We start from the raw sequence: 18,235 nt of genomic DNA, 5'->3' as shown, positions 1-18,235 counted from the left end.
TGTCTGTTTTACCACAGATTTACCGAGCAGAAAAAGTGCGCTGCTTTGCAAACATTTATGGAGCTCAGTGTATCGAGCTTCTCAGATGAGGACCGTTGACTTAAGATCAACCCTCTTCACTATCCTCAATCGTAATGACCCGCAAGGCAAGAGTGACCCAAAATCAGGAAGTCTGAGACGCTTGAGAAACGCCGAGTCAGAGTCCCACAGCTGTCACAGACACTTACAGACGAGCACTCACATTGTGCCGACCCCGGGGTGACCGACTGGCTGATTAATACAGTGAACGGTGGACTAGTATTTTGCAGTGTGGTATAGAGAAGCCCTAAGTCTGGAAGAGGAGCGCTAATGCTTCTGGTATGCAAGACCATTTTTTTTATTATAGACCTTCAAAACAAACTACAAATTAGTGTTGCACTAACTTTGTACACAACTAGACAGTGGTTAAGATTGTGTGTGTGTGTGCATGTGTGTGTGTGTGTGTGAAAAGGAACCTTCCCATCATTCTTGTGAATGTGTGTGTGAGAGTATGACATACAGCAGACATATAAAGGTCATACACTGATAATTCTGTACATTATTTGCTGCGAACAACACTTAAAGCACTTTTCTCCCCCAGTATCTTTTTCCAGCGTGTTTCCTTTCATGCCTTTCCCGAAACACGGACTCCTTCCCCCCGATCCTCTCTTCTAGTCTTCATCTGACAGACATATTAAGGCTTCCTTCATGCTCTTCGTTTCTTCATTACAATCCGTAACCTGTGCCACCTCGCACATTCCCCCCAAGCACATACAGCACAATCAGAAGCTGATATAATCGTTAGGACTTTTAAAGTGGACTCAGCAATGTGACTTCACTTCTACACAAAAAGTCAGGGTGCTGCTCATTCAAAGGTGATTTAAAAAAACAAGGGAGACCTCAAATTATTTAGGCATATGGCGAAGGTGTGCATGCACCGACGCTGACAGAATACCTTTACAGATATTTGCGTCTTCCCGTTTTTTAAATCACATTCAGACTGTCTAGAATTTACCTTCCTTGACCTTAATCCTTAAAACGGTTTATGCGCAAGGTTGAGGAAAAGTTACAAACAGAATCAGCTGCATTTTCTAGACAATCTGATCCCAATCCTGAATTCAGAACGTGATGTCAACTTGCCGAGTCCGATTTAAACTTCACATAGTAAGACATGTACATTCTGTGGACAGTTCCCTTGGTATCGGTCTTGTTTTGGCGGAGTTTACACTCCTAGCTTACAAACAAAACAACGCAAAAAAAAGAGCATCACCTCAAACCCAGTGTAAATGCCGCCATACTCCGCCATCAACTTAAAATTCAACATTCAAATGATCAACCTTTCGGTTTTCAGTACCTTGAACATAAAAGCTCACTTGGGGTTGGAGCGAAACGCACAACAAACCACAACAAAATCTGCTGAGGACGGTCACTGGTCAGATTTTCAGCAAGCATTTGATTAAGACCAATTAAATCCATCCCAGTCAACATAAAAAAAGTAACATTGAGGATTGTTTTGCACAGAACAATACAAATTAAGCAGAAATAAATCAGGGACAAATAAACAACTTCACAAGAGAGACCTCAACAATGACCTCACGCACAGCTGACGCACTGCATCGGCTTTCAACTGATAAAACCATCAAAACAACAATTTGGATGTTTACCCATTTAATCAAATTAGAGTTACCTACACCTTGAACTTCCTACTATAATAGGTCTGATTGTAAACATACAATTTTTTTAGTACCTCATCCACAGCATTTTTTCTCCAGCATCAGTCAGACTAATAGGTTTTTGACCAATAGGAAGTTTTTCCTCACAAGAAAAATGAATAGTTAGTGGCAGATTTGGGTCAAATAGTACCTGAAAACAAAGATCAGTGTTTGTTTTAACCTCCTTGGAGTATCAGATGGGTGGAGTTTACAGCTTGAGGACAATTTAGAGCGTCGGGTTAATTGATAAAAGTTAGTAAATTTACTTTCAAATATTTTCCTGTGATGGTCCAAACTTTCTGGCCCTCATTGTATTCTTCTCTGCAGCAAACCCCAGCAATGTGATACCAAGACGGTTTATTTGAAAAACTATTTTTTGTTTGTTTTTTGTTTAATCCAGTGAAAACGATCACCCTAGACTGCCTGGTAGGTACCAAGATGGCCGCCAGTGATATGCTGTCAAACTGAAAGTGCATCATAACGGTTTTGGCTGAAACCTCGATGGCCAGTCTTTCTATCAGCAGCTTATTCAGAAGGTCGACAGATTTCACGGACTGAGGTATTAATTTGTCCCACATCAGCGTTTCCAACCTTTCCCCCTTGGGGATGAGATGAACTAAGTGCCTCCATCTGCTTCTTTCTTTTTTTTTTTCTTCCCTTCCTTCAACCGCTCTTTTCTTCTTTCCTTCCTTGCCAACTTCCTCTCCTTCCCTTCCAGTCTTTTCCATAGTATCTTTCCAGTCATTTTCCCAAATGAGATCCTCTTTAACTCAACAGTGTAAACAAAAACAAAAACAAAATTCAAGTGCGCTATATACAAAGAAAAAAAAAATCAAATAATTTAAACCTGTATATACATAAAAAAAAATGAGAAGGCAAAAAGTGAGGTTTAACTGGTTAGTGCTATTGTTTTTTGAAAATACCCAAAAGATTGCTTGTTTTTGTCTCTCTCTCGATCTCTTTTACATAACCACTGTACCTGTTTTCACATGGTTAAAATCTAAACGAATCATACCGTTTTAGCATCTGTGATATCCATTCAATGGGTGGTTAGCATTAGCAAGTAGTTCATGCTACTAGTGAAATATACAGTGTGCAACGCTTCTCTCTAAACTGAAACTTGGGAGTACATCTAGCCTACCTAAGGTGGAGTGTCTGCACATGAGTGGGTAGATAGAGGATACAAGGATACGGACTCGTCACAATGCGAACATGATGTGCTAGTTTGTTATGGTGATTTGCCTCAAAGACGCCACAAGGAGCGGTCAAGTGCAGAAATTCCACTTTCTAGTAAGCAGCATGCCGGTGATGTGTATCTAAATATTCTCTTTTGTGTAACCGTTTTGATAGACGCCAGCGAATTGTACAGCAAAGCAGCAGCTACTGTGTCTTTAGAAGCCATAGCATGACATTAATTATGGTAATGCTTTTTTTTTTAAGTGTTCTTTAAAAAATATGCTTCGAATGCAAGTGTTTGATCTCGGTCGAGCTTAGGTGTGTTGTTTGATCAAACCAAGCTGCAAACAGCCTCTCCTCATCGGGCCATTCAGTTTCTGCCTAGTCCCGCCTCCCGTCTCCTGTCTAGCCAATCAGGGAGCTGCGTCTTGATAGGTCCACGTTGCTGGCACTTAGTCCCCGGCACTCTGAGAGGCCAGAGTTGGCATCCTGAAAACAGACCAGTAAAGTTAAAACAAAACTCTTTCTTATTTTCATATTGGATAATGCTGTAATAAATATTCTTGGTCTACAGTGATAGGACAGGTGATTGGAAAAGTAAAGCAGTCGTACCTGTGTGGTTTCCTCAGCACTCTTGTTGAGGAAGTTGAGGGAGCTCGCTCTCTTCATTCTGAGGGGCACAATACAATCAATCATGAGCTCAAAACAATAGCAATTAATTATTAGTGACAAGGCTGTGAGTAATTGTACATAGCCCTTACAGTCTCAATCAGTCTCAATCGGCTTCACACACTTGCATTTTAACAAAGTAAATGAAAAACGACACCCTCAATGAGAACAAAAAAAACAAAAAAACAAAAAGCATGAAAACCTCCTTAGGAAAAAATAAATGGAAGAAAACCTTGGGAAGAACCTCAGAGAAAGGGATCCTCCTTCCATTATGGTTACATGTACAGTGAGTGCCAAGAGTGGGCAAACAAAGATTAAATATAACACTCTAAAAGATAAAGATGCACTTTATTGATCCCCTAGGGGAAATTCGGGAAACACTGGAACATAAACAAAATGCAGAATAAACAGAATATCAACGCTGGAGTTGACATCCAGATCTGGTGTGGGAACAAGTGAGGGGTTTCTAGCCATTAAAGGTGCATAGAGAAAGGCACTTTGCAGCCTTGGCTTTTGTCCACTATCAGCTTACTTTCATCTTTGTCCCGTCTACATGGTCATTCTATGGTCACAGGAAAGGTGAAAGGGCACTAAGATCCTGACCTCTGCAGTCCTAACTATTGGTTGCTCACCTGAGGTTTGAGCACTAGGAAAGCCCACAGTAAAAGCCACTGAATCCTAGGTGGGCAAACGGTAAGCACTAGCTTTGCAAACATGGACAGCTGACTCCTAACCAACAGTATGACCATATGGTTTTGGCTGCAGACACACACACACACACACACACACACACACACACACACACACAGCAGTCTCACCCTGGGTTGCGGGGTTCTTGTGGTCCGCTCCCCTGCAGTTTCTTCACCAGCATCTCACTGCTCCTTCTCAGGGCATCGCGGATCTTCCCGAAGGACCCGCTGCGGCGCAGAGACCCGTTACCGTCCTGGGGGAAGAACGTAAAACCAAGTCAGCGTTTACTTACCATGATATTAAATATTAATTTCCTGCTAAGGCTCGTCAGGCTCGAGAGATAAAAAGGTTCCTTCTCATGCTTTTGGTTTAATTACAGCTAAGTTAAATCCTTAACAACCTTTATTACATTATTAATATTACTATTCTATACTATAATATTAATATTCTATACTATTACTAATCACAGCCTGTCGATTTACATTATATGATGATTCAAGTAATTATGATTAACTTATTCATACATTCATTATTATTCGTATTCACCAACGTTAACCATGAACTGACCCCATTCCACTCAGCCGAGTCGTCACCCTCGCAGTCGCCCCGCTGCCCCCCCGGCCCGCTGACACCTTCCCTACTCAGTCGTCTGTCGCCCCCTCCGGCCCCCCCGTCCTTCAGCAGCTCCACCACCTTACTCTGGTTAATGGCATCGATACCCTGGGAGAGGAAGAGGAGGAGGAGGAGGAGGGAAACGTTGAGTGGGAGAGAGAGAAGGAGACACACACAAACACGCACACAAAGAGACAGAAAAACAAAGATGGAGAGAGAGTGATGAAGACAGACAGAAAGAGAGAGACAAAGACAGGCAGAGGGGAACGGGGGAGGAGGATGGGAAGGGTGTATGATTGAAAAATTATGGCTTTTACACAATGGTTACCACAGCATGTAGGTTTTCTTTAACATAGTGTACAAACATCAGCTTAGCAACCGATTCATAAATCAGTTTGGCATGGTTTACAGGCTAATAAAGCACGGTAGGAATGCCTGTTTAACCAATCAGGATGCTTAGCTGAACCCATTGCAAAGGGCCCAGACTACTAATCTAACAGCAGTAATTCAACTGGAGCGCTCTGGGTGTTTGTGTAGTACCTGTTTGCGTGTCTTGGTGGCACACTCCTCCAGTGTTTCTGCTGCTTCCAGTTTGCCTTGGCGACGGTACAGCGCTCCCAAGCTTTTAAGGGTGGTGTTCACCGTGGGGCTGCACAAAATCCAGCAGGAGAATGTTACTTTTTATCCATCTTATTCACTAACTGCATGTGACCAAATGCTTTAAGTGACAGGCCTGGATTTCTGAAAAAGCATCTCTGGACTAATTTAATCTTTGCTCCATTCACTTATGAATGAAACAAAGATGAACGTAGCCTCAAGATGCTTTTGGGAAACCCAGCCCACTGCTATAATAGGGTTAGACCGATATATTGCTTTGCAGAGACTGACCTTTTAATGAAAATTGGATATCGGCCAGTCAATATTGTTCAGCACAATATAATGGAAGTGAGGATATGATTTTACTCGGCAGCATTAGGTGTGGCAGTCTGTAAAACCTGCAATGAAATCTGCCTCACCTTGCCTTAAGGAGCTGCCAACCCACTTAAATTAATTTTATTAGTGGAGCGTTTTAGTGTCTCATGGTCCAAAAGCTGTATCAGAGGCTTTTCCACCCTGCCAAGAATTTTTTTTTTTTTTTTTTTTCATGTTCAAGATATACTGCCATAACATATCGGCTATCGGCAGCCTCAATCCAAAAAATTTGATATGCAAAAACCCATATCGGTCAAACCCTACATGGTTCCACTGATTTTCCAATAACTGACTCACCTGTCCACCTTGCAGGCCTTATACCAACTCCCATACTCTACATATGGGCCGGAGTCCTTACGCTTACCCTGAGAGAGAGAGAGACAGAGAGAGAGAGAGAGAGACAGAGGGAGAGAGACAAAAAAGAAAGAGAGCAATTGAGAAAAACATAAAGAGGGTATGAAATATTACCCTATTATAAAGCCTATTAAAAACGTCCCAATTGTCATTTCCGTAGTCTGCTGCCCTCCATCAGTCTCATTTAGCTCTCCAATCCATTTCTCTAATGGTCTGTCTGCCTGCCAGTGACATCAATGGACAAGGGGTCAGTCTAAATAACCAACCTTGCTCTCCTCCCTCTCCTCTGCGTGCATCCAGATTGGCTTGTTGTCATCTGCAAGACAAGGACAAAAGGCAAATCACATTAACCCTTATTCAGATGTACCAGGAAAAGTTGCAGCAGGATCACAACAAAATGAGGAAAAGATTGGGAAAAGGACAATCTCAGAAAAAACAAATACTAAAAAACAATTACATCCCCTAGATTGACCTAGATTTCAAAGCAAGGGTTCACTGTTTATTTAAACCCATGTGATCTGATATTAACACACGGATCCTACTCGCCAAAGTCGTGCCATCCACGCCCATTCCATGCCGAGTCTCATGTTGAGCGTGTGAGTACATAAGGGTGTGATGGGTTTAGTGGCGGTGAGCGAGACATATCGACATTAAGCCGCTTCGCACACTTTTCGATAGCAAGGTCTAATCCTCTGACCTGCTGAGATAACCGAGTGTGACGGGACGGATCAGGGTGTGGCCGAATCAAAATGCCGAATCCCCAAACACAGACCTGGCAGCATTCGGAGAAACAGGCGGACTAACAACATGGCTCCTGCTCATTTTCCATTTTAATAGTTCCATACTTTTCTCAGATCATAATTTCTTGAGGTTGAAGATTTTGCATTGTGCTCAACATGATGAATGGTAATTGTGGCTGGGCAGTAAGACTGTCAATCTAAGTTACTCTATAGTTTAAGATTATTCCTCACAACAAATTCCTCAGTATAATAATATAATATAATGATGATAGAGGTTCTACAACCACATCAACTGTGTGGTTATATGCATATTTTTTCTGTACTTTTCCCAACTACTTCTTGTACAAGTGACATACTTTGCAAGAGCTGGAAATGATTCATGATTTCCAGTGGCTGAAATCATTTTTCATTCATTCATTTCCAGACCTGCATAGGAAACCTGTAACAGAAATCCCCCTTTCTAACCTGAACCTGTACTTGCCGTTGCTGTTCCCGGCACAGTTGTGGCACTGTAGGGGAATCTCTGACCAGGGAAGTTCAGCTATGCTCATTTCAGTTTGGCTCAGCAGTTTCACTGTTGGTTACTTACTGTTGACAGATCCAAACTCTTTCTCATGTGCCCTGGTCAGGATCTCTTTGTACAGAGCCTCGGCATCCTTGAACTTCCCCTGCTTCAGGTAGCATGTGGCCTGAAGAGAAGCAACACGCACAATATTCATAACATTAAATATAAAAACACTTAATAGCAGGATAGGATTGAGAATACAAAACAGTAGGAATTAGTGTTGTGAGTGAGTCCAAATAACAAAAAAGGACCAGTCAAATCACCCTATGCATTGGAAGTCAGGGTGTTTCATCAAGTAGAATTTTTAAAGACCTTTTTCATGCTAGCTAGAATGAAATATAAGTCCATTCTCACAACTGAAATGAATGTGAAAATGAAAACAATTGTGGACCTAGCAGAATGCAGGTCTGCCTGACTGGGCTGATTTCTCACTAGACAAACAGCGCACAATGAAACCTGTTTTTAAGGCCTCTAACACTGAATTTAAGACTGAAATTGCTTTATTCAACTGCATTCAAGACCACTAAAGGCTGTGAGTTTAGATTATATGTCTTATATGTCTTATATGACATTTTAAGGACCTGCAGACACCCTGTGACTATATCAGATATACAGTATTTGTTCTATTGTGCCAATTGAATAAGGCATCTTAAATCCCCACCAGGTTGTTCTTGGTCTTGGCCACGTTGGGGTCGTCGGCTCCCAGTTTGGACTCGTAGATCTCCAGCGCCCGTCTGTAGTAGTACTCCACCTCCTCGTACTTGCCCTGGTTCTGACACAGCAGGGCCAGGTTGTTCAGCTGCTTGGCCACGTCCGGGTGGTACTTCCCCAGCACCTGGACATGGCAGGGAGACAAGCGTAGGTGGATGGACGCACTCGTAGACACAAGCAAACACAAAGGAAGACAAACAGAGACGTGTGTAGCAGTCAACAACCCCCCCCACATACTGTCTATGTATCATATTCTTGTATACATCACTTTTACATTCACGTTTTGAGGTGACAGACACAAACGCACACAAACAAAACTGTTCACCGTCTTATAATCTCATAAAAACTAAACTAACATAACAGTCCCTCCATTTCAAGTTCATGACAGTGCTTCATTTTGTTTTTACCTTCTCTCTGATCTCCAGCGCTCTCTTGCAGAGGGGTTCGGCCTCCTTGTACTTGCCCCTCTTGCCGTACAGCACAGCCAGGTTGTTGAGGGTGGCGGCCACAGCGGGGTGGTCCTTCCCCAGCGTCTTCTCTCTGATGGCCAGCGCGTCGTTCAGAAGGTGGGCCGCCTCTTTGTACTTGTTCTGGTCCCTGGAGAGAGCCAAAGGATTGCATTATTCACCTTTTCTATTCTTTTTATATGTATCTTTTTCTTCTATTTATATGTAATTGTGTTGTACTGTTTTTATCTGCTATGGCCCTCTTTTTGAAGATGAGTCTTGAATAAAGTTTGAATTTAATTGAATTGTATTAAAAATCTTAATCACTTTATTTGATAAGAACCATAAATGTAGGGGAATTTGTCATTAAGGCAAGACATATGATGGACAGTAGCCTATATATTGTGTAATGGCTGATGTATGCCTGGCTTGGACGCATTCAAACTTTTCTAAACTCTCTTCCAAATTCCATTTTCCCTAAATGAGTATTATAATTATTTATCTAAACATCTATCTGTGAAAACTCTTACACCAACTAAGCTGGAGAAGCTGTTACCTGAAGGTTAGAAAAGAAGGCTTAAGACCAGAAATTTACAGGGTGAAATCCTCACACTGCCTGGAAAAATCTGGTTAGGCGAAGTGAATGAGAAATCTCTGCCCTCCCTCAACAACCAACAACATTAAAAGGCTGTGGTAGAGCTCCCAGGCGTGAGTGTGTGTGTGTTTGTGTGTTTGTAACGCTCCTTCCTCCCACATCTACTCCCTCAGGCCACTGCTATGAATAGGAATGCTGTTTTTAGTCAGCTTGCCTGGTTTGTCGTTTATAAAACAATCCAACAATCACCTGTACACCAAGGCCAGGATGTTGAGCATGGTGGCTACGTCGGGGTGGTCGTGTCCAGACGTCTTCTCCAGGTCCTCCAGGGCCTGCTTGCACAGGGGCACGGCCACCTCGTACCTGCCCTGGGAGGCGTACTGGATCACCAGGTTGTGCAGGGTCCTGAGGCGGGCTGGGATCTCATATCCTCCCTGCTGGGCCGCCACCTCTCCGCTGGGCTGGGCTGTGGGAGAGGAAGGGGGGGGACAGAGGGTCAAAACTGGTGCTGTATCTTATGGGTGATTAGATACTGACCTGCATAGCAAATGACCTGTAATCAGTGAAAACGATGCAAAATACAGAAGAAAGGGTTTCACTTTGGGAAGCACCTGAGCTGCCCATTGTCCCGCCATAATCACCATGATGCATTAAACATCAGCAGTTATGCTAATGATGGTCATTAATTAAGCTAATTACTGCAAACACTAAAATATTTAGCATATATTTCTATGTGAGCGTACTTGTCTTCACATAACACATGGACACATTCCTCATTAATAAAGCAAATTTATACAGCAAGTTGCTCCAAAATGTAAAAAGATCATCTGCTCTACTGTACCATGGTGGCGGGGCATAAAAGTAACAGCTGCTCTTTACACACTATTAAAACAAATGATGAAACTTTAACAGATTTTAAAGACTGGATCATCTATATTTAAAAGATACAAATCATAAACTTTTTGATGATAACATTTTTTTTCCAAAATGGGTCTATAGCCATGTGGAAATGAACTATTCCAATACACAGGATTTGATGTTACAATACTTTGTGCCATAATCCAGAGTGAGCATTCATATACTGTAGAAGCCCAATTCAGATGTCAAAATAATGATGTACTACCCAACAAATGATGACTATAACAGAATAGGAGTTATGTTGCTTGCTTTGCCGTAAAGTATATTTTGACATCTTCCGGCTAAGTGCACAGTTGACTTTAAAAGTGAACACAGAGGAAGCCAAGAGACAAGACTTCAGAGGAAGAGTTATAGGTCATCAGTTATCAATAATTGAAGAGACAAGGAAGTCTCAGTCTAGCACTTACTGTATGGCTAATGGCTGGGAAAGCTGTACAAGATTTGCATTGTACTGCATAATCCATTTATAAGCCGGAGCTGCTGTTTAGACAGTGAATAGGAGTTTTTCATTATATCCCTTTTGATGGAGGGATAAATACTATAGTGCTGATACTTATAAAGGGAACTACTTGTACTAAACTACTTGTATTAAAACTGATAGAGGACAACTTGTGCCTCTGCATTCAATTTGCTCTGAGGGTTTAAGCTTCACAGCAGTTGAAGCTTGAACATGTTGAGTTTTGTTGTTATTTTGACATTCCATAGGGAATAGAAAAGCCTGCTATCTTAAAAACAAAACAACGAATAGTGAAAACAGTTTGACTGTCTGTACAGCTTGACATGGTCAAATTCTGTTTCCGTTTCAGATTCTTGAGGTTTGACTGTGAGGCACGTTGTCCGGCATATTTTTGGGAAATACCACATGGAAAAACACCAGCCTGCTTTGAGTTTGTTTATGTGTGGTGCATTTGGAGACACACAAATGCTTCAACAACACATCTGTCGATGATTATAGAGAATGTATAATAAGCCACATTAACCCACATTCACTCCACAATATCTGAGGTCCAAACATTAATTATCTACCACATTTTTCTCTCATACACATACTGTAAACAATATCAAATTCTGTCTCTGAAAATAGGGGAAATGGTATCTGGGAATGCACAAGTGCCCTCAAGGCCTCCAATTTAACCTCAAAATTGGTTTGTGGCTCGTTAAAACACACACACACACACACACACACACACACACACACACACACACACACACACACACACACACACACGGATGCACAAGTACACTCTGATCTCATATCTTAAAATAATTGTATGTCCTCTCTTTTTGCACCGTCTGCATCTGAGTTTATGTCTTTGTTGCTCTTTAAGCACTCTGATGAACCTGTATTGTTAAGAGCGCTTTATCAATAAATCTGACTTGGCTCATGCTTGGTCATCATCATTGAGGAAAAGGTCAACCATGCTGAATAACCATTTATCTACCCCACAAAGGTTAGGCATCTTGTAGGGCTGCAACTAACGATTTTTTTCATTATTGATTAATCTATGGATTATTTTTTAGATTCATTGATTAATCATTTAGCCTATAAAATGTCAAAAATAATGAGAAATGCTCATCACAAGTTACCTGAGCCCAAAGTGAGGTCTTTAAATATCTTACTTAGTCTGACCAGCAGCCAAAAAAACAAATTATTAATTTTAGAATGACATGAGCAGAGAAAAGCAGTAAATCTTAGCATTTGTGAAGCTATAACCAGTAAATGTTTGGTATTTTTACTTGACAAATGACTAAAACGATTAATTAATTATCAAAATTATAATCTATAAATTTTCTGTTGATTGAATTAAATCGACTAATTGTTTCAGCACTAGTATCTTGTCCCGTTAACTGGGATCTTTGTGTATAAAACCGTTGCTCTTTGTTGACTTTCTCTTGTGTTCACATTCACTGCTGCACTGAGGTTTGTTATGTGTTGTAAATGTCAGAGCAATTTTTCATTTGTCCATAAAATGAATTGCACCGGTGTGGCTGTGCAGCAGTAAAAGGAACCTTAAGGAAAGTTAAGAATCACTCCAGCTGGGTTTAATACGCACTCATACACAGAGAGAGGAGAAGAGAGAACACAGAATAGGACTGCATACATGCTGCCACCTATAGGTTAAAACCCTCCCTCCCTCCTAAACACACACTATAAACTCTTTGCGTGTGTATCTAGCATCTTCTTGGGGTCTCCCAAAGCATAATTTAGGCCTGACCTGAAGTCTAATGATTCCCGCTGAGGTTATACCTGGTCCTTGGTCATCATCGTTGGGGAACAAGTCATCCAAACTGTCCTTTGAAGTCTCCCCTCCTCCGCCGCCGCCGGAGCTCTGGCTCTTCTCCTCCGAGGGCGAGACGTCGTCGTCGAACTTCTTGATCTGGTTCATGAACTCCAGGTGCTTCTTCTCCTCCTCCAGCTGGGCGACGCTCTGCTCGCTGCGCTGCAGCTTGTGCTGGGTTCCCGCCAGCTCGTCCCGCAGCCACTGGTTCTCCTGGCAGAGCCGGCGGACCTGAGCCCGCAGCTTCTGCTTCTCCGACTCCACGGCGCTCAGGTGGCTCGACAGGGCGATGATCACCTGGGGAAGAGGGGCGGGGAGAACACAACTGCAGTTAGAAATGCATTTACATTTAAAGATGTGACACCTACTCTACTCTCACCCCCCCCCTCAAAAACCCTAACCCTAACCCTAACCCTAACCCTTTGGAATGAAACCCAACTCTTGAAATTCCATTATTTTAAGAATTACCTTTTCTATTGTAACTTGAGGAGAGCCACATTTGCGTGAGAGGCAATGGACACATATTAGCTCTTACAGGGATCGAACCTGTGACCTTCTTATTACAGAACAGTCTCTGTAACCACTAGGCCAACCTTTTCGCAAAATTACTAACAAGGGTAAGCTTGCGTCAACATATGCATCCTCAGCATGACTCATCAGGTATGTGATTAGGATTACAACAAGAAGGAATAAAGCAGAACAATCACACAGACACAAATCCTGAAACAGCCTTCATCCTCCATCATCCCTTTTAGCCTGAGACTCTGGATTCATCCACTGAAGGATGCCAAATTATAAAATTAGCTTCCATTATTTATCATCTCTCAGAAGTTAATATTAACTCCAACCTCATCGCCTAAGCACTTGTATATTTGTTTCCTTCCTAGGGCTCCACTTATCCTAAACAGTCAGAATTTGTGTCTCAGTCTTGTTTTTCAAGATTTGCATCCTTTAAGTTTGCATCCTTTAATTGAGTCCTTTAAATTTAGGATAAATAAAGTTGTACTGAATTTAATTGATAGCAAGTACTATGTTGTTTTTGTGATGATTTAATATAAAATACCATGACATAAAACACATAAAAAGATTATGCAAGACTGTTTTTACTGTACACAGATTCACCTGAGAGCACAAAGGTAGATAGATAGATAGATAGATAGATAGATAGATAGATAGATAGATCTTTATCAGACCACACCAGCCCATCAATTTTCTCTCTCCACCGCACCTGTGCCTCTCCCAGGCCGAGCTCGATGGCCTCCATGCTCTTGCGGAGCAGGCCCGACTTCTCCTGGGCGACGGGCGGCTGGGTGCAGTCCAGCAGCGAGGTGAGGAGCTGGGCGTGCTCGCCGCGCAGCGTCTCCAGGCCCTGCATGACGGCCTTGGTGTTGAGGACGATCTCATCCTGGCTCAGTCGCTCCAGGGCTTCTTCACGCGGATACACCATGGTGGACATTGCCTGGCTTCATACACACTGGGGGGAGAGGAGGGGGAGAGGTTAGGAAAAGAGGCTGGAGGGAGGATTTTTCCCCCCCTAACCTTTATTTATCAAGGGAAGTTGTTTTTGCTGAGCATGCATGATCTTTTTCCAGCACCGTCCTGCTCGACATTCATACAATTTACACGCAGTCACACATGGGAGCTGCTCAGCGCAACCGCATTCTTCTTCTTCTGTTTGCAACTGAGCAGCTCCACTGGAGGTGGAGGTGGATAAGGCAAAATGAGAGAGGAAAGGTGATAGGAAAGGAGGAAAGGAGGAGAGGAGTGAATAGAGAATTGAGCATAGGAGACATGAAGATGAGGAGAGAGGAAACAAGGAGCAAGTGGATGAGGAGAAGGACAAAAAGGAAAGGAAGAGGGAGACAAGGGGTAAAGAGAAGAAGAGACAAGAAGGGGACAGAGGGAAAATATGCAAATATAATTCTTACAGGTTTCATTATGATAGTATTCATGAAATACCACCCTATCAAAGACATTAAAACCAATTATTTAAATAAAAAACCCTCCAAGGCAGCATTCACATCCAGTATTCCCCAGCTCAGTGTGCTTCAGTGAGACAGTTTCATTATCCACATGGGCACACATGAGAAATGCCTTGCCATGCACACAAAGGCACTAAAAACAATCTTACTGAAAGGCACAAAATTGAAAACACTGGCTACAGGACTGAGTTAATGTTCCTTACAAGCTTGCTGGCAAGTGATACAACATTATGCCTTGGTGTGTGCTACTAAAACCTTAGATACAACAACACAAAATACTGACCTTTACTAGATGTAGGCTATTACTGACATGATTTATTGTTCATTCATCCATAAATCTATCACCCGGCTTGACTTTCTTTCAGTTTTAGTTTAGTAAATATAATTACATACACAGATGGAGGATAGGGAATGTAGGATATTAAATAGGTATAAAACCTGTGTGGCTAGTTGTGAACAGAATGCAAGCTTTATCTTCTTCTTTCTCTACAGTTACAGGATAATGGCCAAATAATGTTTTAGTCATTGCGTGACGTGCTCCTTGGATGGGGGTGAGGTCAGTAGGAGAGAGATAATAGGAAATATACACGTAAGAGAAGTGTGTGTGAGAGCATGTACGATCAAAGACCATTTACATGACTCAAAGAGAAATCCTCCTACTGCAGCTTGACACTGAAAGAGCGACTACTAGTCACCAATAAAAACAATTAAAATCATTAAAATTAAACTGACATCACTCTCCTCCCTGTCATCAACAGCTGCAGGTGAATTTCACTCTCAGGCTCAATGAATACTGCAGACCACTTTTTAGGAAGCCCAATGGATTTGGGGGTCCAAAAGAAGGCCAACAAGCCATTTTAAATATAATTGTAAATACCATTTCCTTGCATTTGACTTTGTTTACAACATTTATACAGAAAGTGGGTGTAAGAAAAGTCATGGCAGGACATTTTGACAGCTGCGATAGTTCAATTCCAAAATGCAAAATAGCTGTCTATGGCTTTGCCTTTCTAGTGTTAACCATTAATGTGTTAACCAGGTGACCCCAGTGAGATTACACATCTCTTTTTCAAGAAGAGAGATCCGGCCTTATCAATGCAGCCACCTTTCATCCATTGTGAGAGGCCCAATATTGACCAGCTGTAAATGAAACCATTGCAGCAGCAGGAGCACACAGGAGCCAATTGTGCAACATCGTGACTTTCTCCTCTCCTGCTTTGATCGTGGACGCGCACCTGTTCTCCGTCCCCCGCTCGCTCCCACCCTCTCTCTCTCTCTCCCTCTCTGTCTGTCTATCTCTCTCACTCACCCATCCTCCACTCTCTCCCCCCTCCTCTCCTCTCCCCTCCCATCCGCCCCATCCATTGACTGCAATGCACCAATATGAACGCTTCCCTAAAGTGCATCGTTTCCAAACGCAAAGGGGAAGCTAGGAAACGTCAAAAAGGGGCCTCGGGAAATTAATGCCATCACCAATCCATCCATCTTTTAGTGGGGTCATTTGGGCCACATAAACCATGCAATGCACGCGCTGAATAGCCGAGGCCTGTGCGCGAGAGGAGGAGGTAACGCTAGGCTTGGCAGAGGATCAATCAAGGTGACCGATAGTGGCGAGCATTGTTCAGTGGAGACAAAGGTCTTTTACAGATTCGCCTAATTTTTCAAATTTCAATGAGATAATTGTTAACACACAGGAAAAAATGCTGGTTTTGTTGGTGTAAAAAAAAAAGGTTCCGACATGTAAACAGTGTTTGTAAACAGTGCAGGCCCGAGTCCAAAGATGCAACAGCCTTATACAACGGTTAATAAAGAATGATGCGCAATAGGCGACTATAACGGATAAACAGATATGGATAGGATGGAGCAAATTAAGACGCAGTATTTCATAACTAGCTCCACTGTCGACTGCGGGTGACACATTTTACGGACCTTACCTAAGAGGTACATTTGACAGCTTGCTAAAAATATGCCAACACATCATCATCACATTACACATCAATGCCCCCTTCATATAACCGCCACGTCATGCCGATATAACCCTTCTCCATCCGCATTACCTTCATCGAAGACGCTTTAGGCTTTCTCCCATTGACAAGTGCGATGCTTTCTGTCCCTCGAACAAAGCAGGACAATGTTGTGATGCTCTAGACCAGCGTCAAGCTGGCCGAAGTAAAACATACTACTTCCGGTTTCGGCTTTCAAAATAAAAGTCTCCTTTGCTTTGAGCGATGCAAAGCACCAAACTGAAAATTTAGAATACGTGTAAGGAGGAATTTGTAGTAGATGAAAATACAGTCTTTTTGTCTCCAAAAAGTCTTTTTCAAGACACAGTCATTGCCACAGGCCTATACCAGGCTGCTGCCCCACAGCAATGAATGATGTCAACGTAAACGTCAGTCAAATTAGCTGTAGTCCTTCAGTCCAACACGCTCAAAATGACAAGATATATAATATATAATATAATGTATCATAAAGGGCATAAAACGTTGGAGGTACAGACAGCCAAAAGCCGTATTTTATTTACCTTTCTTGTCCGTTATCTTCACCGTCGTTTCACTGATGAAATCCCAAGCTTGGCACGTTATCGGGCCAGCACACGGTACACCAAAATAGCTCACACACCACTGAGTTTAATACGATTATAATCACAGCTGATGTCCTAACGCCTCACTTTTAAGACAACGTTACTTCCTTGGCAACCTCCTAACGTCGTTAGCGACACATTGTTCGCCTCACCTTAGCTAACTTGACGATGGGGCACGACAGGAGTGCTCCTTACCAAATAAATATTAACACATAGATGACTCCAGATACTGCAGTGTGGGCCGTTACCGAACGGCCATCCCCACGAAAAGTTATTGTGCGTGAAACGGCGGGGCTGCCGTGGTCTCGGTGTCGGTATCAAATGTGCTCAAAGTAGGCTGTGACAGCTGAGACCCGAAAAATGGCTGTTGGCCGAATTTCTCCCAGAATCCACAGCCAAAGATGAAGTAAAATCAAGATCGAGATAGTTCCCATCCTCTTGTCCGCTTGACCGGAACAGCGGAGGGGCGGGAAATCATCTCGCACATGCGTACAAACTATCTTAAGTCAGAACATAAAGACCAGTCTGTTAGCCGGATAGATACGAGGCAAGAACCTTCATGAATATTGATTACTCACATAGGATATTACCATGCTATGCATGCGTGGAACAGAGCACCTGCTAAACAAAATTGTCTACTAGCCTATATAAGGTTAGTCAAATAGCCTAATTAATACTCCAGCACACACCAGAATTGCTTAGATTGACACTTTTATTGATTGGCTACATAATGAAAAACAAGGAGTGAATGACGCAGTTGGTTTTTATTGCGTCAACTTTGCTCGAGTCCCAGGTCAGTCCCAAGTCTTGAGACACAAGTCTCAAGTCAAGTCTTAAGTCTAAATGTTGATTACCAAGTCAAATCAAGTCTAGTCCATGTTGTTAATGTCAAGTCTCAAGCAAGTCAAGTCCAAGTCTAAATGTAAATTAACAAATCAAGTCTAAGTCAAATCCATGTTGTTAATGTCAAGTCTCAAGTTGTCTAAATGTAGAACACCAAGTCAAGTCAGAGCAATTTAATATCTTGAAGAAAACTAAATATCTAGGACTTTTCAATGCAATATGGTTTTAATAGGCTAAACACTTGGTAAGAGCACCATGAGTTTGATTTCAGCTTCAGTAAATTCAATTCAATTCCATACAAATTCAGAAAACAGAATTTAAATTCAGTTGTCAGCTGGAACAAATCTCATCACTTTCACTCTAAGTCGT

The 18,235-nt window shown here is 42.2% G+C and overlaps 1 protein-coding gene across 1 annotated transcript; it reads right to left on the bottom strand.

The window, feature by feature from the left end:
• Window positions 1-3,073: 3,073 nt before the first annotated feature.
• Window positions 3,074-17,088, bottom strand: klc2 (kinesin light chain 2). The gene is made up of 14 exons (XM_071523505.1): window positions 16,964-17,088; window positions 13,686-13,931; window positions 12,427-12,754; window positions 9,510-9,726; window positions 8,627-8,816; window positions 8,170-8,343; window positions 7,533-7,632; window positions 6,470-6,519; window positions 6,147-6,214; window positions 5,418-5,526; window positions 4,833-4,985; window positions 4,394-4,518; window positions 3,519-3,576; window positions 3,074-3,395 (listed from the first exon to the last, which is right to left on the bottom strand). The coding sequence occupies exons 2-14, from the start codon at window positions 13,911-13,913 to the stop codon at window positions 3,312-3,314; spliced, it is 1,884 nt and encodes a 627-aa protein (XP_071379606.1). The 5' UTR covers window positions 13,914-13,931; window positions 16,964-17,088; the 3' UTR covers window positions 3,074-3,311.
• Between the last annotated feature and the right edge of the window lie 1,147 nt (window positions 17,089-18,235).

This window comes from Centroberyx affinis, unplaced genomic scaffold (assembly GCF_046629955.1).
Source record: "Centroberyx affinis isolate AG114_WGS23_722 - 3 ecotype Tasmania unplaced genomic scaffold, CSIRO-AGI_Caff_v1 ptg001094l_1, whole genome shotgun sequence".
Classification (NCBI taxonomy): Eukaryota; Metazoa; Chordata; class Actinopteri; order Beryciformes; family Berycidae; genus Centroberyx; species Centroberyx affinis.
This window is presented reverse-complemented; position numbering and strand designations above follow the sequence as displayed.

What these genes read in the sequence shown, in the direction of transcription:
- klc2 (XM_071523505.1), bottom strand. Translation starts at nt 13,913, where the DNA reads ATGTCCACCATGGTGTATCCGCGTGAAGAAGCCCTGGAGCGACTGAGC. An exon ending in CGCTGGAGATCAGAGAGAAG is followed by an intron (nt 8,344 to 8,626) that starts GTAAAAACAAAA and finishes TGCCATGTCCAG; the next exon opens with GTGCTGGGGAAGTACCACCC. An exon ending in AGGAGAGGGAGGAGAGCAAG is followed by an intron (nt 6,215 to 6,469) that starts GTTGGTTATTTA and finishes TCTCTCTCTCAG; the next exon opens with GGTAAGCGTAAGGACTCCGG.